The 23,881-nt window shown below is 39.0% G+C and overlaps 1 protein-coding gene across 2 annotated transcripts in view; it reads right to left on the bottom strand.

The window, feature by feature from the left end:
- DPYD (dihydropyrimidine dehydrogenase) overlaps positions 1–23,881 on the bottom strand; it is a 341,070-nt gene that overhangs the window by 69,936 nt on the left and 247,253 nt on the right. For both annotated transcript variants that reach the window (XM_033067795.1, XM_033067796.1), the window contains exons 17-18: positions 20,134–20,254; positions 19,154–19,273 (exon numbers count right to left, since the gene is read on the bottom strand). In XM_033067795.1, coding sequence (XP_032923686.1) covers positions 19,154–19,273; positions 20,134–20,254 — 241 coding nt within the window. The remainder of the gene's footprint in view (positions 1–19,153; positions 19,274–20,133; positions 20,255–23,881) is intronic.

Consider the following 23,881-nt stretch of genomic DNA (forward strand, 5'->3'; position numbering starts at 1 on the left):
GATAGTGCTATGGCATTATGTTTAAACAATTACCTGATAACGCTGCAGTTTAATGAAACAGTGTAGCAGACACATCCTTCAAAATGACCAGAGAATGCATTTATATGCAGAAGAAAACCCAATGAACAGACGTGTTTAGAGAGAAAGACTATCCACAGTTGTTATGAGGTCTGCAAATGGGACACACAATATTTAGAGCACTAAAAAATACAGGAAGTTCCCAGAAAGCAAGAGCAGGATGGAGACCTTGCACAGCCCAGCACTTCTCAAGATCCAGAGATGACTCTTCCCACTGCTCCCCATCTATTTCCCTGCCTGCTCAGTCCTCCAGCCCATTATTACTCATTAATAGCCATTTGTCAGACTCACTAACAATAATGTACTATTTACCCAGGCTCTGGCTATTTCCAACCAAACATTCTAGTTGTTCGTGCACCAATGGAGAATTCTAGGGAACAGTCCTTTTATGGAGTATCTCCACATCAGTCAGCCTACACCTCCAAACCAATGGCTACCCCATGTTTCATGTCATTCAGAAGTTGTGATGGGCAATGCACCAACTCTACCAAGGCAAAGAGCATTCAGGACTTTGTCACAAGACTTCAGAATAAAGTTAATGATTGTGCAGATTTGAAACAACTGTCTATCTCTGCTCCTGAAACCATATCAACTGACAGGAATTTTGTCAGCATATTGTGATTATCTTGATACACTGATAATGTGTCAATAGTTCTTCTGGGAACTATTGACCCTTCCTCTTAATTTCAAAGCTTACATCAGATGTGGTTCTGTTTCTCATACATACAGAATTGAACCCAATTGAACCCAATCTGAGTGGAAAAAAGAGGCAATAATTTTGCTTCATATTTCCTTTTAAAAATTGTACTCAAATAGAAAAAAAAAAATCTTGAACTTCCATAATCACAGAGAAAAATCAGCATCCTTTTTAGGATTTAATTTTACCATTTTTAAATTAATACAAATGATTATTTATGCTCTTTTGGCTAAAAATTCATAAAATCACCAGAGTTCTCATTCAATAAATGTTTAGTACTCATAAGAGAATTCTCTCAATTAAAAAAAGGCTAGAATCAGAGAAAGAGAGAAGGAAAAATTAAATTTTTCTTATCTGTAAATATTATTTATCCATGGAGACCTGGGGGAATTTTCACTCATATCAAACTTCAGTAGGAAAAACCAAGAGGACAGATACAAACTGTTTTGTGAATGCTGCAAGAAGCAGTGAAACATTTCCTAACAAAGCCACTCTCTCATTGAAAACTACAGATTCACTAAAAGTCAATACTTCTGGTCATCAGCATGAAACCTAGCAAAGCATTTTCTGTTGCAATCCATCAAACGTTCATTATTTAATTTCACTCATGGTTTCTACTTTGGCTTGACTTGGAGCTGGAAATTATCTGACAGAATGCTTTCCACATTCTTTGGTTGGCTCAGGGAGCCCTTTCTTAGCCTTGCTCTTGCTGCCCCCCATGACTGGAGCCCAAGCCAGCTGCTCCAGTGGTGGGGCTGGTGCTGCAGTGGGAGGTCTGGAACCTTCTGCACTGCAACCCTCCCCTGGCCAGGACAAACCTTGCCTGCTACCCGGAGAGCGCCACTGCTAATCAATCAAACAAGTAATGATGCAACAGTCATGAAAAGGTAATAAAATAGTGCTAACAGCCAGGGCAAGCTCCTGACACAATGCAAGGAAAAGGACACGTGAATAGGACCAGCATAAGAGACAACAAAACGCTCATTTAGAAAATATTGTCCCGTTACCAGACAAGATCACTGCAGCCATCAGAAAGGGACAAATGAGTTCCTGCCGAATTCTTGCCCTCAAAAGATGTGAGTAGTTCACTTTATCATGGGGTAGGTCTTGCTGCCCTTTTTTTCCAATGCAGAGACTGACATTTAACCTGAAGCATGGTAGAAATGGTTCTGGCTATTTACAGATTTGTTCCAAGGCAGCCTTGCCTCTGTCAGCCTCGGCAGTGCTACCTTTGTTTGAGCTGGTTTTAACCTCCATAACAACCACCACGGTCAACATGACCCTGGAGCCAGGATGGTGTGTGCCCACGTGTCTGTGCCAGTGCTTCAGCACATCCACAATTCTCACCACAAAAAGGCAATTTAGTACAAGTAAAGACACACTGGAAGAGACGTGACTGCCTGCTGAGCAGGGAATTGAGGTTCCTACATTGTATTTAAAAAGCCAGAATTACTGAAAAATGCAGTACAACAACTTTTCAGGTCATTTACAAAACCTGACTCCTACCTTGTGCTGTTTAATAACCACTTTTATAAGAAGTCCATCACAAAAAGGGAAGCAGAACTTCAGAAACTACAGCAAACTAAAGAAACCAGGTCTACATAATGAGAAAGCTCAGATGAACTATTTCTTTCTTGCTTTACATAACCCAAGTTAATAATTGTCCTATTTTGAGGTTTATCTATTTTGTCTATTGTCTATTTTATCTCTCATCCAGTTGCTGTTACCTAGTAAAAAACAATTTTATGTACCAATATATTTAGATCTATTTATAGATACATAGATACATTAAAAATACGTCACAAACGCAATTTTTTTTTTTAAACAAGACTCAATTTGAGTAGAAAACACCATATTTGCCTGTGCATTAGTGTCTACATCCACATCTACCATATTATTACACATCCATATAATCTGTGTGAGTATATATATAAACGCACACTCAGTAGATGTATTTCCATATTCACATATACATAAAACAGTGGATGACACGTCCCCTGATAAAACCTGTTATTTCAACACTTCAAGTGAAAAGTGTTAAAATAAATGGCTCATCACATACAATGTGTTAAAATAAATGTTTATTTCAACACTGTGTGTATCATAGCCATTTATTTCAACACTTCCCATTTCTCAAGACTCACACAACCAAGAGTAGGAGAACTGATAGCTATACCTAAGGTAGCTGAAGCACACAGCCCTACTCTGCTCGCCATAGGATGAGTAGGAAGTTACTTGACACTTTTTTCCTCCCAGCAATAAATGGAAACTACCTACCTTGGCTGTTCATGGGGATCTGCATGTGTCTGTACCTGGTGGGCTGTGCCATCATTTGGAAAGAGGGGCCATACCAGAGTCTTCTGAGATATCTGGGAAGCAGGCTGCTGCTACCAGGGTAGGATTGGGAAAAGACGCAAAGCATGGGGGCTTTTGAGAATTTCACTTTGCTGTTTCTGACTCTGACACAAAAGCATCTGAGCAGACAAAGACTTATGTGATCAAGAGCAAAACTTAGAGCTGTTCATACTGAGGGCTAGATGGGATGTGATTTTTGTAGGACCAGCTATAATCTGGTGATCAAATAATGAGTTAGAGAACATCTGGGTTCTCACTCTATCTGCAGAAAACAGTTTTTTGGGGGGATTCTTCAGCTCAAGACTTGCCTTATTAATTTTAATACAGAACCTGATAGGTCTTTGGACAAGCAATCTTCCATCTTTAGGTGGTTTCCAAAGTACAAATACAGTCACTGGGGGTTTCCTGTTGGTGCATTTAGGTTAGTGTCAGCAGCTGAACTCACTCCTACAAGCTGAGCTCAGACATTACATTATAGGCCAGTGTTGGCTAGCATCAGTTTCTTTCTCTGCTTTATTTTGGGAGGAAAGCACAAGAAGCTCCCATTTCCTGGTAGCTCCTGCTGGAGCCAGAGGGCACTATGCCTTTATAGACGTCTCTAAGGGACAAGGCAGGATGAGGATGAAGACATTTTAATAATGTACAAAACCTCCACAAACCTTGAGTTTTCTCTGAGCAATATTTACCACTAACTTGCCTGTAATGTTTTCTTACAGCTTTCCTCCTTTGAAAAACTTTAAAAGCATGATTAGAGATTGTCTAGGCCCTAGCAAGACAGTGTGGCCTTAAGAAGATAAACACTTGGAGGGACATTCTCTCTTCTTTTTCTTTTATTTTTTCTTCTCTGAAATTGCAGATGTCTTAGCTGGAATGGGCAGAGCACAAACCCCTAAAACAAACCAATGAAAGGTCAGTGAAGACTCTGCAGCCAGCATGCCCTATCAGAAGACTGTTTTGCACCCAGACAATGAAAAATTGAGACCACAGTTTCATCAGCTCATAAATAAATTCACTGCCTCAAGCCAAGCCATTTCACAGGGCTAGTTGCCTATATTCAAACATATCTCTTCCAGTAAAATTATTTCTCCCATGTCACTTTTGGCAGATAAAAGAATACAACTATTTTATAGTAGAATAGTCTACAATGCCATTAAAGTTTTTCAGAAAAGACCCACAATGTTTTCAGCCTTTCACTTTCTTCAGATGTGATTAGCTCCAGAAAGAGCAGGTATCATCACTCCTTTGTAGGCATGTAAGATTGGTCCTCAGAAGTTGGCAACACATAATAAAAGTGCTTTATTCATAAACATCAATCAGTTTCAAGAATGGCAGTTGCTCTGAGAATGGAAATATTCAGCTAATAACTACTGTAGACATCAAAACACTGTATGACAGATATGTAGAGCTCATTACACAAGAACACTTTCTTATAATTGTAGTTTCATAACTAGGCACATATGTTTCTAAATATTTAGTTCCTTACACTTCAATTTTGTTTTTTTTTAGGGCAGATATTAAAAACAGGTTCTTCACCCAGAGGGTGTTTGGGCACTGGAATAGGCTCCCCAGGGCAGTGGTCACAGCACCAGCCTGACAGAACTCAAGAAGCATTTGAAAAATACTCTTGGGCACATGGTGTGACTCTTGGGAATGGTGCTGTGGAGGGCTGGGAGCTGGACTTGAGGATCCTTGAGGGTCCCTTCCAACTCAGTATATTCTGTGATTTTCTTTCAAATTAAATTTACAGGACAACCCTTAGTTTTCCATGAATGAGAGACTCTCCCTCCAACAAAGAGGTTATACCTTGGATTTAGTTGAGGCCTTACATGAGCATGGATGAAAATTTTAAATTTTGTTTTCTTTATCTTCTCTTTTATAGCCTTCACAATTATAGGAAATTCCATGCTGTTTCTTTAGCTGAGAATGTACCGAAAGCTGAGGAGTCAGTGCTGTAATGGAAAGCAAAATAATTGCTTGTCCATGCTGTGTAAACTATTTGTGGAATAAAGGAAGCCCAAACCCTATTTGCAGAGGCCTTTACCAGCTCTGGATATATTACTGAGGGTTGGTAATTAAAACATGGTTATATCAGTCCTGCTTGTGACCAGTCACACAACTCAGTGGTGATTTCAAGAAGAAATTATACACCCATATCATAACTCTGCTTTCTGCATTAATAAAAAATAACAGCATTAATAAGCCTAAATATTCATTTGTTTGATGTATTCAGAGCAACAGAAGGGGGTGCAAGGGAATTTAGTGTACTGCTCTGCCAGATCACTTTAATTATCCAATGAGGATAGCTCAGAGGGTGAGTAAGGGACTTAATTGATGTACTTACTCATCCCCTCAGCTTCCACTGAAGAAAAATGGTAGCAACACAACTCCTAAACTGCATTTGTTGGTCTTCAGTGATCAAAGTAAAGGCCAATTAACAGAAAGCCAGGGGCCTACAAAGCGTTTGTTGATTTTAAAATACTGATCAGAACACACACTGCTACTGCTAAACACACACCAGCAGTATCTGGCACTTACACACTGCCTTCTAGGAGAGGGTGCCCAAATGCTATACGAAAGTGTAATATTTTCATCTTCCAGAATAAAAAGACTGCAAGGGGAGGCCTGGAAATGTGTATAAAGAGAGCAATTCCACCTGAGCAGAAGAGGCAGCAGTTGGCCCCTGGTCACAAATCCCTCGCCCCTTGTTCCAGAATGTCCTTTTACCCTTTTCTCTGAAAATTTTGTAATTTGAAGGATAACTTTCTAGAAGTATGCTTTGTAAATCAACTCAAGCAGTCTCCTCCCAAAAGTGAATTACATACTAATGTGCCAAGCACCTTATTTTGTGTGTTTTCATGGTGAAGTGTTATGCCCAGTCACACCAAGCCTGGAAATATAGGGGTTCACATAAGCATACAGGACTGCAGTTGGCTGCTGCTGCCACCCATAAAGGAATTATTTTCTCCTTCCTTCCTGTTTCTCTCTAACCTAAAAGAAAACATATCTGATTCACTTTGGGGGCAGTATCTTTGGGCAAAAGTTGTTTTTTCTTGGTTATGTAGAATCCTTAGGAATTCTGAAGGTTATTTTAGGCAATCAGTGTATATACCAAAATGAAGATGTCCCATTTGCATGAGCTATTGCTGACACAATACGGTGTATGGAAAACTCGAAGAGGAAGGCTCACAAAAGCATAAAAGTTCCATGTGAAACTCTAACACATCTGTTCAGCACTGAAAAGCCTGCATTTAAGTCCAAAGCACAAGAAAGCCGAGACAAGTGCATTTTTGGAATCAAAACAAATGATGGTAATTTAAGAAAATACTATGAAGCACACAAAGGCTGTACAATGCCATATGCTGCACAATGCATCTGGTAATCAATTTAATGTATATGGCAAGCTTACTAGAAGCCCAAATTGGCTTAAGTTCTTTACTCAGAAATTCAAAAAGTAAACTAAAAGCATTACAAACATGGTGCTCTTACAGTTAGTAAAACAGTGGATTTTTCTTTTTACTTAGAGAATACACAATAAATATATCTCCTAAATTACCTCCCACAACGAATACATGTCCAAACTTCACTTTTGATCAATAGCTTTCATAGACCCACAGTTTTAGGACATGGCTTGTCCTACAGTTTAAAAGATAAATGTGATTTTAAAATTATTTTATGCTCAATGTTTACTTCTGGCTTGTAGGTTTGAAATCATGTAGGTTTTATGCTGTCATTTGTGATTCTATACACAATACACTACTGAAGATGTCACCAAACACAGATGTATAACCAACCTTGCGAGTACTGTGGTACTAAATCAAATATGAATCCACAGTTACAGTATTAAAAATACAGCAGAAATCCCTAATTCAAGTGGACAGTATCACCTATAAAGCCAAAATAAATGGGGTAGGATAATAGTTTCCAGTCTTGGGTTACAGTGTCAATGCAGAGACTTGAGCTGTGCTAACTCACCAAGCTTGATCTTGCTTGCCAGAGCATGCTTGTCAATATTTAGCTCCCAGGGAGCATGTCATGAATCTTTACAAAAACTAGCATAAATACAAAATACTATAGCAGCTGCTGTGATCCTTTTTCTAACACTGAGATTAAATTGCTGAAATTTGTTCTGAGCTTTTTAAACTGGAAGATGTGTGCCATATACCTACTGTAACAAGAAAGGGAGAAACAGCATTGAGGGATTGCCATGCTGTTATTAGGGCTTTTAAAATACATAAAAACTCCAGATGCTTACATTAACTGATTGGAAGATATTGTAATCCAAGAGTAAAAATATCACTTTCTCCTGTAACATCAGATTAGAAAATGGACTGGGATAAAATAACATACACCTGCATTTTCAAAAAGAGAAATCCAAGCTGCACCAGTTAACTCTGCATCATTTACTTGCCTAACCACTGGAGTTTCACCACAAAATGTAGGTGCACGCTGCCTTAGGCATTTGACAGCAGTACATGTACTAATATGTAAGGAATATGCTAACCTCAAATTTCTGATGCATCACTGGAGTAAGAAGGGAAGCCACCTCTGAGAACGCCTGACTCCTTACAGGGGGAAGCCTAGGAGTCTCCCAGTGAAGTGCCTGCTGCTTAGGGGATAACCCTCAGCTGTCCTTGGTTAGCACCTCTGCTTCCATCTGCTGTGTCCTCTGAGCTTGGCCTCTCTGGGACAGCCCCAGGGCAGACACAGACACATGGTGGCAGTGGCACGGCTCAGGATGGCAGTGCAGGCAGCACAGGCAGAACACAGCACCACTGCCTGCCTTCCGTGCTAACCTTTGCCTCAGCACATCTCATTTATCACAAACAGTAAGAAATGGCAAAGGACACTAGAGGCAGCCCTGGAAAAGCCCAAGTTTGGAAAACAGGCTAAGAGTGACATTGTTTTTTAGGACCCTGTTACACTGACTCTAACAGTAAGCTGGGGATGTCCTCAGAGCTGTAAAATATTAAGCCTAAAAGAAAAGAAAAACAAACACATCAGAAAGAAATTTGTGTGCCAGCCCCACACAGAAGGCAACTCTCTACTAAAACTCCCCACAACAAAGTGGAGCAAGACTTCCCTACATCTGGCAGGGTTTACCTCCTTTCTGGATACCTGCCAAGAACTGATAATCTAGAGTGTTTTTATAAACAATAAAGATGCAAACAACCTCTCCGTTATACCAATAAATAAGTATACCGATAAATCAGAATGTCTACTAAATCACAGTAGACTTTTTCCTAATATTTCTTGAAAAAGTAAGGTGACACCAGATCTTCCTTGCAATTCTGAATTCTTCCTATCCCACCTTCAGTAAGTTCTGAAGAAACTTCTCCTTTTATATATAAAATAGAGAACATATTCTTATGAGTATTGTTTGGCAGTTCCTTCTCTGCACGTGCACAAAATTTATCAATGCCTAGAATGAGAAGATTTCTCTGACTACTCACTATTGAAAGCTAAGCAGCTCTTAAGCAGGCATATATCCAAAAACTGGTGAAAACACTGCCAATTTTGGGGTACTCAAATAGGTGAGCAGCTGACATGGCCTTAACAGCCAAAGTAGAGCAATAGCTGACAGGATTAAAATAAGCTCAACCCAGCCAAAATATGGAGTAGCCAGTCCAGTTTTGGAAACCAACAGGTTGCTCAACAGGGTCATGAAACATTAGTGAACAGACAGACAGTACTGTAACACAGTTAGCTGTATCTTCACTGACATGCCTGCTTACAAAAACCAAACAGCTTTCTCCTCACTTTGAGCTGCCTGTAACAAAGTTCTTCAGAGCATCAGCCTCACCTCGGTGCTGAGTCAGGTGTGGTACCACACATTCCACACACAGACCTCATGCCATTAAAAACACCCTCTCTGTGTATCTGCAATGGATTTCTCATTCTGAAACAGTGGGACACTGTGCTCAACAGTTCTCCTTTGGCTCTCACTTAACCCAAATAACAGTGGCTCAACCCCTGACCATCAGTGTCTTCTGGGATTTAAAGGGGACTTAGGGAAGATGGTTACACCATGCATGTTAATAGGAAAGACAATTTCAATTACCCAGCAATGCAGAAACTGCAAATTGATCATAAATTGGAAAACTGAATTCCTACAGCAGGTTCTCTAAAAGATTTTGTAGGATATGTTTGTATATCCTGTGTGTGAGCAGGACATTTATACAGCTCATTGTATACACTGAGGTGCTTGCATGAAAAGGTACATTAAAATGCAGATTCCCCAGCTGACTACTATATATTAGATGCATTCTTTTGAAAGGTTAAAAAAATGTTCTGTTGGTTGTGAAATAAATTTATAAATGCTTCTGGCAATCATTCACTAGGGATGAAGTGATGCCCAGTGAAATACAAACCCAGGATCTATCCAGTTAAACAAATCTGCTCTATTCTGATTTCTGTATATTATGTGTGAAGTTGGCATTAGGATTTATTCCTTATTCAAGCAGGATACTAAAAAACACAGAATGTTAGCAGGATTTAGGTGAATAAAGATGTATTCCCTGGTGAGTTCATAATAAATCATAGCTAACCAGTGGTAGAACTTTTCAAGGCTACATAGGAGCAGGACAGCAGCACTAATGAGGTTTTAAATTTGTTCTAAGGATAATTTTTTTTTTCCCCTGAACCCCCATATCTGTGAAAATATCCTGCAACGGGATTACTCCCAACAAGCACACCTCCATGTAACTGTGAAACCTTCTCTTCAAGACACTTTGTGACCCACTTCTAAGACACATCCATCAAGCACTTTGTAGGTGGTGGAAATGGTGAGAGCCTCAACATCCTCACAGAGATGCATAAGCTGTTGAGGCTACCAAAGCTACTGATACAGAGGGAGGAGCTCACACACAATAGAGAAGTTGGGGTGTTTTGTCAGCAGTGGTAGGGAGCAGACAGTAGTCAGCCAGCCTATTCTGCAAGCACAGCTGTCCCACAGAGAGAAGGAAGAACAGGAAGGAATTCCAGGCTAGTAAATGTTAAATAAGAAGCAATTTTTCTAATTATTTGTTAGGTCCTATTTAGAACTGTAAATGTGATGCTATTTTTTTCATAAATGCAAACATGTGTTTATTCTTCACATGAGAATATGCCCTCCACAGAATAAAGATGGGCTCTAAAGACAATATATGCCACTTGGTGACTAGAGTAAATCAATATGAAAAAAATACTGAAAAAATGAACATGCTTGAGACAAGCCAGGTCAAAGTGGTTTTAACCACTACTGATACAATCATTACTCAGAATTGTTTACAAATTCTACCAGATTCTTGGTTTGGTTTTGGTGTTTTTTTTATGGGGGAGATTGTAATTAGAGCTTCTGATCTGAGTGACAGGTACAGCTTATAATTTCCACAGAAGGCACTTGTATCGTTGATCATTCTTAAGTAACACCTATACCACAAACCCTGCTGTTGATTCAGGTACGGAATAACAAGTCAGCAGGAAAGATAATTACAGGCCCTGCATGCTCAACAACAGGGAGCTTGTAGCATCGACATGAAATCACATGAATTGGGACCCTATTTCCTTTGTCAGGTATTTCCTCTGCCTCCTACACTGAAGCTCCCCAGACTCTCATAACAAGTATGCAGGTTTTAATCCATCACATGCATACACTGCATCCAAGCTTTGTAGACTTACAAGCCTACTTGAACACAACCACCTGGAACCATCTTCTTTGTGCTGCAGTCCATGACCACACCCCTACCCACTTCTTGTGGAAGGACAGAGTGCCATCCCACCTGTGCCATCACCTGCACAGTCAGAGAGGAAGGCTTGGCTCAACTCTAACTTAGTGATCACCAGAGAAAGGTCAGCAGCCAGAGCCATTCCTCCAACCAGTCACTGGGACCGTACAGGGCACACAGCTCTCTCACTTCAGACACACTTTTGTAGTCAGTAGTAGCCTTTCAGCTGTAGGAAAGGCTGGGGAGTTATACTGCATGCATTACAGTCTCTAGAGCTCATTGAAGCACCATCTTGAAGTCAAAAGAAATTCTGACTTCATTGTGACTATCCATGGAGAGAGGTGAGCAAGACTGACACCTTCTGAGACTTAATGGCAAACAAACCTAGCAGTAGACTTCTGGATTTACTAGATTTTTATTATTTTAATTAACGTCCATTCGAAAAGTTTGATAGTATCTTAATTCCTGTGTTAGAATAAACTGAAAAGTACTTAAATGCCAAGTACTTTCCAAATAAATAATTCATAAGATATTGAAAGTAGTTAAATTACTTCTGAAATTAATTATAGCAATCTTCTTACAACAGAAATATTTCAGTTTTAAAAACAATAATCTCCAAAAGACATGACACAAAAATACTCTGAGAGATTTTTGTTGGTGTCTTTGCTTAAAATTAGAAGAGGTGACCATAAGAGAAAGAGACCTTTTCCCCAGACCTGACAGACACAGAAAGACAATCAACTTCTGCTGACAAAGTCACCACCACTGGGTTTGATCTTGCTGATATTACCAGAAGGAAAATTTTTCTGTTCCTTCCTGACCAGCTTACACCTCCTTATCAGGTCATAGTTTACCTGTGGTGCATGCACCTATACCCATTACTGTAATCAGCTTTAAATACAAGCCCCTGCTGCACCAGCCTCCTTTGAAACCCTCTGACATCTTTTTTACTTTCTCCATTCATTTCCATTCTTTGTTAATCAGATTGTCCTTAAGATGCTAACTATGAAAGCACTCATTACTTAATCATGTTAATCTAAACCATTATATGAAGAGATTTCCCATCTTATCTACCTGCACCCAAAATAAACCTTCATGTTCTTTCCCCTGTGCCATTTTCCTGCAATCTATACTACAGTGATTTTCTCTGATTTTTCTCATATTGTCTGAGAAGAATTTAAGATTTTATTTTAATTGCTTTCTGACATGTGTCTTCGGTTGCCATGAGTAAGGCTCAATAACTTAACAATTATCTGTTTATTAAAAACCCCAATCAACTGTGAAATGAATTATTTCAACTGTACATATTCTATATGAGCTCTGATATAAACAGTAAATCCAGAGTGTTCAACAGCAGCAGTTTAGAGATTAACCTAATTACAGGCTATTAAACCAGGAGAATGTAGCCAATTGCATTTCTAGCAGCCTGTACAGAACAGCAACAGTTAATGATGATTTGATGGTTTCCTAGGACTTGGGAACAAATACTTGGCTTTTAGTCTGAGAGCAATGCTGGACATTCCTGTCTGATGCTTGGGGGATTCAGCCAACTAACAGATACATTTGGTGAAGAATCTCATTCCAGTCATGCCCTCCCTTCCTAATTTCCCTTTTCACTGTTTTGTCGTCTTTGCCTGTTCCTCAGGGAACTGAGTGATTGATAGCCTAATCCAATGACTGTATTACAGCTGCCTCAACTTGGACTCTTTTCCTTATCATTAGCAGTTAGCCTATGGTTAAATTCACAGCTCACTGCTTGGTACAGCCCCTGAGATTTAAGGGTCTGGCCTTTAGAAAATATTTAACATAAAATTGAAATCTTGACATACTGAGAATTCAGTTCTCTGCAAGGCTTCTTTAATTAATCCAATGTACTGTACCATTGTTCTATATGAGGCTCTGACATGGTGAACTGTTACTGAAGCTCACAGAGATGTGTAATTCTAAATTAAACACTCACTTACATGTACCTACACTGCATTTGTTTCCCAAGTACATGTGCATGAATGTGAAAATTTAAATCCAATTTCGAACAATAATAAACTACAAACCAATTACACTTAAGGAGTGAAGATTCTTCACTCATTTCAAGATGAGAATGAGTTTTTTTCAAAGTAAGAGGAGGAGAAAACACGGCTTTGTTCAAATGCTCTGTGTAAAGACTCCTCCTTCACTCTTTCTCCAGGATTCATTTAATCTTTTGGTGAATGAAATCAATTACAATCATTTTTAATCAACGACAAATGGCACCTGTGCTAAAAATGTAAAGTGTTTTCTCTGTGGGAATGAAATTGCCTAGAAATATTAAAAATGGGGGAAAAATGCTTAGTTCTCTGACCTTATCTAGAGAATTATACTTATTTTTAAATAGCTATAGGAAGGATGTAGACCTTGATCTATGCTGTAAACCTTTGCCCTACTTCCAGTCAGTCGATGAGCTGCAAGCCTCTATGAAAATGGCAGCTGAGTCCCAGATGAAAAATTATGCATCTCATAAACTGCTATTCTGCTGAAATGTCAAGCTATGGCAGGGCTGTACCTCAAACTCAGCACTTGGCATTTTCCTTCTGTCTGCTTTGTTGCCATGAAGCAAACATGAACAGTGAGGATTTGTGTAGGGCAGGTAGCAGGCGAGCTCCCTGTCAAAAATCTATTATTAGGGCTCTGATCTCTCCTGCACAGACCAGTGATGGCAGAACACTAAGAGAAATCAGACTGCTGCAAGGACACGACAGAAAACAGAGGACTCTTTGTGAATCCTGACATAATATATGCAAATAAGGGCTTTTAATGGCTGAGCTACATTGAACAGGAATAATAAAACAAAATTAAAATTGTACTACAGCATATATTTGTTTTTCACCCCTTTCCACACTGTTTTATAAATATATGTTAATGTAAATAGTCTTTAACTCTTGGTAAATATTTATACTAAACAGGAGTGCCTATGCATACGTACATTTTGTTTTGTTTCCAGTGATGGGCAGCTTTTCATTCATTTCTATTGACCAAAATCCACACTGCACTGTCACTGACAGAACTGTGATGAGTAAAGTGAATGCTCTTGGTCGGTTTTTTCACTTGTCTTTTAACAATGTGTCATCGAATTAAAATTAAAAGGCAGCCCTTATTATTATAGCTTCAACTTTTTCTCTTTCAATATAATTCATACATTTCAGATTAGAATATATGCCTCTATTAAAAATGTCAATATACATTTTAATTTAATAACTCCTGAAAAGCATTTCCTTAAATGTCAGAATTGCTCTTGGACAGTGTTTTTCTGTAAAAACAGACAGCTTCTAACTTCAAAAAGTAACTAAAATTAACTGTGTCTGCTGGTTTCCAATAATTACACATTCCTGCATTTAATGACTGAATCCACCACCTAGACATGCTCCTTCTGATATCCCTTGTGGGCAGCTATGAAGTTATAACACACAGCTTCCTGAACCTCTCTTTTTCTGGAAAACAAGCACATGTACCTGCATATGCTGTACAATAAATTTGTGCAAATAATGCCAAAGTACTACAGGATATAATAAATGGACAAAGCAATAACAGCACACAGATATGAGGTATTTGAACTGCTACAGTAAAATACTGCAATATTTCTGAAACAAAGCATTAAAAGAATACATAGTGAGTGCACCATAGAGAGATTTGCTTTTAACCTAAGTTTTTGCTAAGTCCAGTGTACTGCTTTATAAATTTACCCCCTAAGGATTTGGCTTCCAGACAAAAACAAAGAAACAAACAGATGACAAAGAACAAAAAACCATGGAAATTCGAGCAGAAGCTCTACTCTATTTTGCCTGCAATAGATATCCCATTGTGCTGCAATGTGATGTGTTTTATAAAACACATCTGGAATATGGAAGCACAGTATGAAAGCTCATGGAGAAAACTTTTTTTAAAAAAAATTTAAAATACATTTCAAGGGAAGAAATCTTACAGAAGCTTGCAGCTGCTGACAGTATATTAACATTTCTCTGAGAAACCTGGCAACTTATTCTGGTATGTATAAACCACCAGAATAAACATTTTCAAAATAATTTTTACTTATACAAACTAAAACATTTATTTCAGAGGCAGAGGTCATTATTCCTTGTGAGGATAACAACCCCACCATTAGCCTATTTTTAATAAACAAATACCCTGCAAATACTCTGCCCATGTATAGGAAGAATTCATGATCAAATCTCATATATTCTACATTCTCAAACCTGAAATACTGCTAGATCCATTCTAAAAGCTTCTTAATGGAAATCAAACTGTCTCTAATGCTGCAAACACATATGACAGTTATACAGCTTGAAAAAAGACTGTATCTTAATTTTAAACTTTTTTCTTTCATCATAAGGGCTTATTTCCTTAACCATATTTTGTATGGACTTCATTACAACAACTACACTTTTTGAGTAATGGGCAGTTCCTGTAAATGTATTTTTTAAAATGGATGAAGACTGGGGGATCCTCTAAACACAATGCCCCCTCAGATAACAGGGCCACAAAAATCCACAGGGCTACCATAACCTTTGGACTCATCTGATGCTCCAGAGTGCAAATTGGAAATTAGTTTTCTTTATAAAACAACAATATATCAAAATTAAAGTGAAATTTTTCTTGAAATTGCTTTTTTTCTCACCACTTTAGAGGTAAAAGAAGAAGAAAAACCAGAGCTATTTTATAATGCTCAATATTTGTAGGGTAAACTTGGAATCCAGGGGGCTCAGCTATGACCTGGGCTCACACCTGGGATTTAAACCTGGCTCTCCCAAGTCAGGCTCATGTGCAGGTCAGCAGACTGTGCTAGTAAGAGTGTGTATCCTGTGAGAGTTGTTTCACTTGTATTAATAATTCAATATTTGCAGGGAAGTGGAGAAGAGAGAGACTAATCCTACAGTCTAGTAGTCAAACATCCACCTGGGATACTGGGATCCCTCCTGTCAAAACCACCCAAGAAAGAGGAGGGCAGGCAGGAGGAAGCAGTGATGCCTCTTGCAGCTTAGTGATTTTCAGCTGACCAAATTAGATCAAAACAGGAAGGTCACTGCCCTAGCACTGGCTCACAAGAAAACACGGATTGTGACAACTCAAAACTAAATGGGAGTTTCAAAGTAATCCAGTAAGTCTCTCCTTTGAACAATTAAAAAAAAAAATGTTTTAAGAAAACAGAGACAAAAGTTCTGTTCTCAAAACACCTCAGGATTTGGCAATGATGTTAATAAACCTTTTTTCTTACTATTTTTGTGTATGTTAGATAAATCATAGAAAACTACCTATCATTTAGTAATCTAAGAGGAACTATAAAAAAAATTTCCTGTTTCAATGTCTTTCATTTAGAAAAATGAAGAATGAACCTCCTGCATATAGCTGCTTCTGCAGCAGGCAGATGAGAAGGTATGAAGAGACCAAGGGGAAATTTTATATGGAAAATATTTTTTCAGACATGGCCACATAAGGACATTTTTGAACACTGGAGGACAGAGAGGTCTGTCAAAATGTCAGGCAGCTGCTAGGCCAGGGCACTAACACATCTTTGTTATTTGCTCTTTGTTGGAAACTTTCACCAAACTCAGAGGAGGGAGTTGTCATTCACCTGGAGAAGGCAACCTGCACTGCCCTGACAAAGCGTGGACACAGTGAATTTATAAATCCCTGGAGAACTCTGGTCTTTTAACAGACCAACCTCTCGTCCTGTGACCTGGTCACTGCCAGGGCCAGCAGACAGCCGCAGGGGCTGGATAATGCTGAGGGTCACCAGTGTGGAGTCAAGGTGCATTTCAGACCTCACCAGGACACCTAAGGGGATCCTGGGCTGGGGCAGCTCCCACCTCACCCACGGTCACACAGCACTATGAGCATGGCATCCTGAAGGACAGCAACTCCTGCCTCACTCACTGTACCTCTGGGCCATGTGAGCATCACTGCTAGTCCACAATCTATGCACATGGAAAAATCCAGAAAGCCTGATCCAGCTTGGCTGTGTGCTGTATCTGCCCTCGGTTTGTGCACGACAGAACAATGAACCAGCTGTGCTTTGGGAAAACACACTGAAAATGAACCAGACTTATTGCTTCTATAATAGTGCTGTCTTTCACTTCAAAAATTAATTCTCTCTTGAGAGGAATAATTTGGAAAAAACAGCAAAAACTTACTATCAGATAATAAAATAAAACAAATTTACACACATCAAAATAGAAACCCAGTATGTTATGCTGTGAAGCGACTTTCATGCCAAGACCACAGAGCACTCCCCACCAAGCCTGTAGGCATGTAAGTGGTGTTCCTGCCATTCCACAGACAGGAGAAATAGAGCACAGAAAGGTCAAGTGTCTGGCTGCAGGCCACACGTCTGCGCTGTGGCACAGCCCAACAGAAGCATGGCCACCCTGCCCCTTGCTCTGACAAGATGACACGCTCTCCCAGCTTCTGTCTTCCTGCAAGCATGCTAGCTCTCCTGACTGAAAATGGCTTTCCTGCTTTTGGGAATTTGTATACTGCTATACCTGACCACTGAGCAGAAAGTATTGCGACATGCTGCTGAGCTATTGACTTTATTGGCTCCATGGCTTTCTTTAGTGCATGGAGTTGTGGGATTGGGACCCAGTGATGATTCTTTCAAAACATAATAAATTGACAGCACTTCCAGTATTTTAAATATTTTTTTAATAAGCAGATTTATGTCATAGGTAATGGTGCATCCTAAAATTTTCTCTTCCCCTCTGATACATATAAAACTTCAGGAAAAAAATTATACCTACACACATACACACCCATACATACAGAAGGAACTCTTCCTCAGGTCCATTTAGCATTATAAACCACAGAACTGCTGGTGCATCCTCACTTACAGCTGGGCATGCAGGTGCCACTGTAATTTACACTACATACATGTTTCAGATTTGTGACATAGACACACTTCTCATAATGCAGGCATTTTATAGATTTTATCAGGCAGAATTATGGTAGGAAGGAATATTCACAAATTGCAACTTAAATGAGAAAATGTGAATGGTGTTACTTATATAAAATACTACTGCAATAGTTCTTTTATTAATTTTTAATGCACAGCACCACTGTGACCTCCTTTATTCTTTTCCTGTCAACATGGCAGGCTAGAGAAATTGAAATGGGCTGTAGCTGTTCTCTTCTTGTTCCCCTCTTCCTCCCATTTTGCATAATATTAAAATATAACATCTTATTGGACTGTCACTGTGAAACCATTATGCGATAGGCATAATGATTTTTTCTGATTGTTATCACTTTCTTACTTTTCAGCATTCTCTAAAAAATTCCAAATTCTATGTAGTTATCTAAGGCAATAACGCAATTTCCCGCTGAACACACTCATCTGAATTAAAGTTTGTTTAAAAGTCATCTTTTGCTACATTTCCTATGCTTCTCTAAGGATAACACTAGTCACATAAAATAAAGCATATTTTTGCCTGTCTGGTCTCCTCTGATTACATTTTCGGGGTGAGGTAGGAGGGGTCCAATAGAATAACGTTTGACTCAATTGGGAGGATGCTATTACTTCTTTTATGTATATTTACTGCTCCCTCTATCACCAAGGAGACTAATCTCCATACCAGTAAAGCCAAGAAGCTCACAGTATTGTCTTTGCAGGGCCAAGTTTGTGTTGTCACAGCAACAGAGTTCAGAGGGTCAATAGATTTATACATTAGTGTGCACCGGCACTGAACTGGAGTGTAAAAGTTCTGTAGCTGGTTTGAAAATTAAACTGTGAAGCAGGACTTGAAAATATGGGCTACACAAGTTATTCTGGTGTATCTTGAGAACTAGGCTACAAAAATATGCATATATTTGCCTAATACTGTCTACCTTTTTTACCACTGTGGGAAGAGGAGGAAGTAACCTCTCTGGAAAAGGTGCACTTAGTGGGAAGGAGGGAGGAAGGCTGGAGATTGGGCTATGAAACATACACTGCATTTGGATTGTTGATATTTCCCCCTGCGATGCCCTTTCATTAGCCTCTGTCTAACGTGGGGCCTGACAATTGTGACAGGATGAAAAATTTGAGGAAAAGCGAGGGTCACGAGGGAAGAGATTTCCTTCCCTCTCCAGTGACCCTATCACAGTATTCTGATGCAGTGCTTTGCCATTAAGGAAAGGGCAACCCAAGAGCCTTCACACTTAATCTGTTCCATCTGTCATGACTTAGAAACATTGACCAGCAGTGAGCTTTAAGGACTCGGTGCGACTGCAGACATGATATTCTAGCCCACTACAAGGACCTCCTGATGTTTTGAAAGCCTCCAAGGAAGTACCATGCATCAAAAAGGGCAACACCTACCTGACATGCCACCATATGTGGTCCTCAGCCCTCGACCAACTGCTGGCCAAGGTGTGCTGTCTGCTCTCAGTCCCATCAGCCCTGACACAGTGTTGGTGGCTGTAACACCATCTGCGCCCCCTGTGAAAGGAAAGGTCAGTTGCTTTTTGTGAAATCGTGTATAAGAACACAAGAGGATAAAATACAAAAGAAAACCTGTGAAACTCTGAAATAACTAGGAATTCAAATAAACAGCTGGACAGCAAAAGCAGCAAACTGCAAGGGGATGATGCCCAGAAAGGTCCTTATGACCGATCCTGGGCTAATAAATTTATCACTGGTGTCAAGGCAGGCTGCATCAGCTGAAGGAGCTGTAAGGGCTGTAAGACAGCATGTGGAAACGTGGGGGCTGAGAGGCAGATCTCTGCCCTCCAGCTGTGTGGGACAGAACCTGCTGCAGTGGCCGTTCAGCACAGGAAGGGACCCCAAAACAGTGGCCACCTCCTCCGAGGTTCTGCGCAGCAAGACAAAAGAAGCAATGTGACAAAGAAACAATTACCACGGCTCTAAATGATGGATTAATACATCTACTTGCAAACTTATTTGCTGCTGTGTTGTACTTTAAGCTCTAAGGAAAAAATATATATACCTTCAAGAAGTGTATTTTGTTTTCTGAGAACATACACGTCATTTTCACTACTAAACATAGGAATAGGGGGATTTACAGTGGTATGGTAAACATAAATATGACAGAATAAGAGCGTGCAGGGAAACACTATACAATTTATTGTTAACAGTCTAACGTGGTTCTCTTCGTATATTGCTCTATTCTGGATGCACAAACAAAATTAGGAAACCTTTGACCACCGTGCTTATCCCAAATACATCAAACAAAATATTTTCATATTAGTTTCTGTTCTCTGTTATTCCAGCAACATTCCTATCTCACCCCATGCAGCAAATTAGTAAATCTGCACAACTTGTGCGCTGGAGTCACTCACCTTCCTGCGCAGCCATTGCAATTTTCACAATATCAGTGACATTTGGGGTCAGTTTGGCAAAGAAAGGAATGTGAACAGCTTGTCTAACCCAGCGACAGATGTTCCGTACCAGCTCTGGATCCTGTTCAAATAGGCCAGATAAATATAGAACATAATTAAAAGTAATATGAACAAAAGGTATATTAAGGAAATATAAAACTTTGCTATAAGTGGTTATGCTGCAATTTTGTGAAATTGCACATCAGAACTGAACAACAACTCATTAGTTAACTTATTCCAGACACACCAAGAACTGCAAATCCACTACAGAAAGGTTAGTCTGTGAAAAAAGGGAAATAATTCTTTTTCCAGAGACAAAGATATCACAAAATATTCCCTTCCCAGAGAGAGGAAAATACCATTTTGGATGACAAAGACTATTTTACCCATTTATTTTACAAACTACTTTCCAGTTTTAATGACTCACTTTATGTAAGGTACACTAAAAAAACCAGTGTCCTATAAAATAATGTGAACCTGAAGCCCTGTCTGATTAAACCTTGATCAGAACAAGGATGAATCGAGGTTGCAGGGCTATCGGAATGCAATTCAGCATTTCTGAGCTCTGAGAATGTCTTGGGATGGTCATAGTGTAAATGAAAGATCAAAATCTTCTCTGTTAAAGCCAGAAATTGAAATCTTTAAGTGTTGGTTTCTCCTGATTTCCAGTCATTGACTTCTCTTATGGAATATATCTCATGTAGACACTAATCAACTACCCTTTCCACTGAGGACAGCACAGTGGAACTAACACCTGCATCTGGCACATACAAGGGTTCTTGTTCAATGTAACTTGTTTTATTTTTCTGTGGGCAATTCATAATGCTCTTCAACAAATACCTTAAAATTTGCAATACTGATTCATGTAGAAGATGGTGCATGTTCAGGTTAAAAATTGAATGGTGCCATTACAAGATTTAGCACAAGTATTACCTGTGCGTAGGCTAATCGGTACTGCAGCAATTATTTACATTTACTAAGTCTTTATCACTCTCTTGGATAATTAAATCTGTCATATATGAATAATCATCTCCCATTTGGATATTGTAAAAACTCAGAAAACTGCATTGCTACGTTTTAACTGAGAATGGGATGAGACTAAATGAAATTTAATTTAAAACAATCCAGTAGACACCAGGCTGCCAGTCTAGTGAACACACAGGAAATATCCCCTTGTTGTTTTTCCTTTCTACACCAATGGGTAAATACAAACAAAAACCCCACAGGCTGTGTTCCTAGAAAGTACACAGTGCTTGACATGAATAGTGAAATCCTAAGACTCAGCTCTGGCATCCCAATAAAAACGGTGATCTCCCGCCCATGCAGCTGCCATGAAATATGCATGAAACGCTGCACCGGCACTATGAAAGTAGTTGCAGCTTTGACTTTCATTTCTGTTTTGAATTTCCTTGAGGCCCAATGCAGAAATGAGAGACCCTCTAGAAGACATGAATTGTATATCCTTTATGTTAATTCTTCTCCTTAGAAATCCTTGTGATAATGGTCAGGATGTTGGCACCACATAACTCATTATGCAGACTTCGATGTGCTCATATTGCTGCCATAAAAATTCTTACTCCAACACACTAATGCCTTAATATATACAATTATTTTAATCCACATTGAATAACTTCTTGGGAGATGTATTTGTAAAGCCCAGTTTTCATCCCACCTAAGATAATTTAAATAGTTTTTCTTTCATTATAAACAATAATTGTTTGTCTTTTTTTTTCTCTGAAAGTAAGTAAAGATCTTTATTTTCAATCAGTTCTACTTCTCAAGCACCAAGATTAATGCAATTAATGCAATGGAATGGTCTTCCATTTCTCATGCTAGTAAACAGTTTAAATATCTGATTGCACAGCACATGATTAGAAAAAGCCCTTTCAAAAGACTCACTTGTATCAGCCTTGGAAAATTGCCCATTTTTGGTCCCCATCAAATCACAGGTAAATTAATAGAAAAATAATTCAAAGATTCAAGTGAAGGAGGTAAAATCTTTCATCCCATTCCACTTAATATTCCAGGGGTAAAAAGGGAATGTTTAGTGAGTAAACATTGAAAAAATGAAATAAAAGTTAAAACCATGCTTTGTTGCATAGTGGGACAGTTACTGATAGAAATTGGAAAGGTGATGAATTTTATACAAAAAAAAAAATTAGAATTCCCAATAAATTTATCAACTCTGAATTGAAACAGGTATTTCTGAAGGGTTTTTTTCCCTGTTATGTTTTATCCAATTAATTTTCATAACAAAGAAATAAATCTCATACAAAGATAATGCTGTCTATCTTTAAAAAATGTCATTTACCCTTGTGCCACGCCCAAAAGCTGCACGCACGGGATGTCTCTCGCTGCTTCCCTTGAGAGTGCAACTCCTGCAATGGAGCTGTGCTGGAACATCCCAAGGATCCCTGCTTCCACCCTCCTCCTCCTCCTCCTCTCCTCTCTGCCTTCCAGCCCCTCCTGCTGAGGTTCCTGCTGGTGCAGCAGTGAACACAGAGAGGCACCTCAGCCCTTCCTCTCTCCCCTGCCAGCAGTGTCACTGGCAGTGCCCAGGGCTCACAGCCTGGGCATCCCTGCTGGACAGGGATTTCTGTCATCAAGTCACTGCCTGAGAACACCAGAGCTCTTGTGCTGTACAGACAACTAATGTTTTTGCAAAGAGGAATAATATCCTCACCCGATTTTAACTCATGTCTTCTTTAGATCATTAAGAGAAGTTATTTGTTAATTTATAAATGTCGTCATTCCCTACTATATTTGCATTAAGGACTTGGAAAAATGCATTCGAAGCAATCAGATGGTTGAAATCAGAAGATATTAATGCCAGTGGACAGAAAATTTTCATAGGAAATTAAGAAACTACATTTGTATAATCCGTGGGAAGCTCCCTGGATGGTGCACAACCTCTCCATAGAAGCTTGCTCACCTTTAGACTAAGAACAATTTGCAGAGGTCACACAAGAACACAATTTTGAGAAACACTAAAGTGATTAGAAATAGAGAATTCACTTCTAAATGCAATCATTGACTAAAGAAATGCAGCTCAAAACTTCAGATTTCTGAGAATATTAATTTGTCCCATTCAGTAAAGTTTTAAATTCAGGCACAAATTTAGCAAAGTAAGTAGCATGATACCAAAAACTAGTTTTGAAGAAGTTATGTACAGGCTTCATTTTGACTAATCCATTTGACTGACTGAGGACCTGCCACCAACTTGGATTTCTGAGAGACTGACCTCAATTCACAAATTGCTTCTTCCAATTCTTCTTTGGATTCATAGAACATTCAAGGATGAGCATGTAACTTGTGAAAGAATGAAACTTGAGGTATGTAAATCACATTATAAAATATACTGTCAGTGCTAATACAACATAAATATCTTTTTTCACCCCCATCTAAGTTTATGAAAATGCCTGCAGCTTTTATCATTGATAAAGTGGTTGATGAAGCCTGCATAGTCAAGAAATATTTTATAAAAGGGTTGATATGTAAAATGTTACTAGCTGTGAAAACAGCTGGGCATTTTTATTCACAAAACAAACAATATGAACTAAATATTACATTATTCTACTTAATTTAGTAGAGGATTGTACTGTTTTTGGTTCAGAGTCTACCATGTTGCTAAAAATCACCTTCTTCCATTACACATAGCTGGGTTTGTTGGTTCTTTCATTAGTAATAATACAGTGTGATTGCAACAGAA

The sequence above is a fragment of the Catharus ustulatus genome, chromosome 9 (assembly GCF_009819885.2).
Source record: "Catharus ustulatus isolate bCatUst1 chromosome 9, bCatUst1.pri.v2, whole genome shotgun sequence".
Lineage (NCBI taxonomy): Eukaryota > Metazoa > Chordata > Aves > Passeriformes > Turdidae > Catharus > Catharus ustulatus.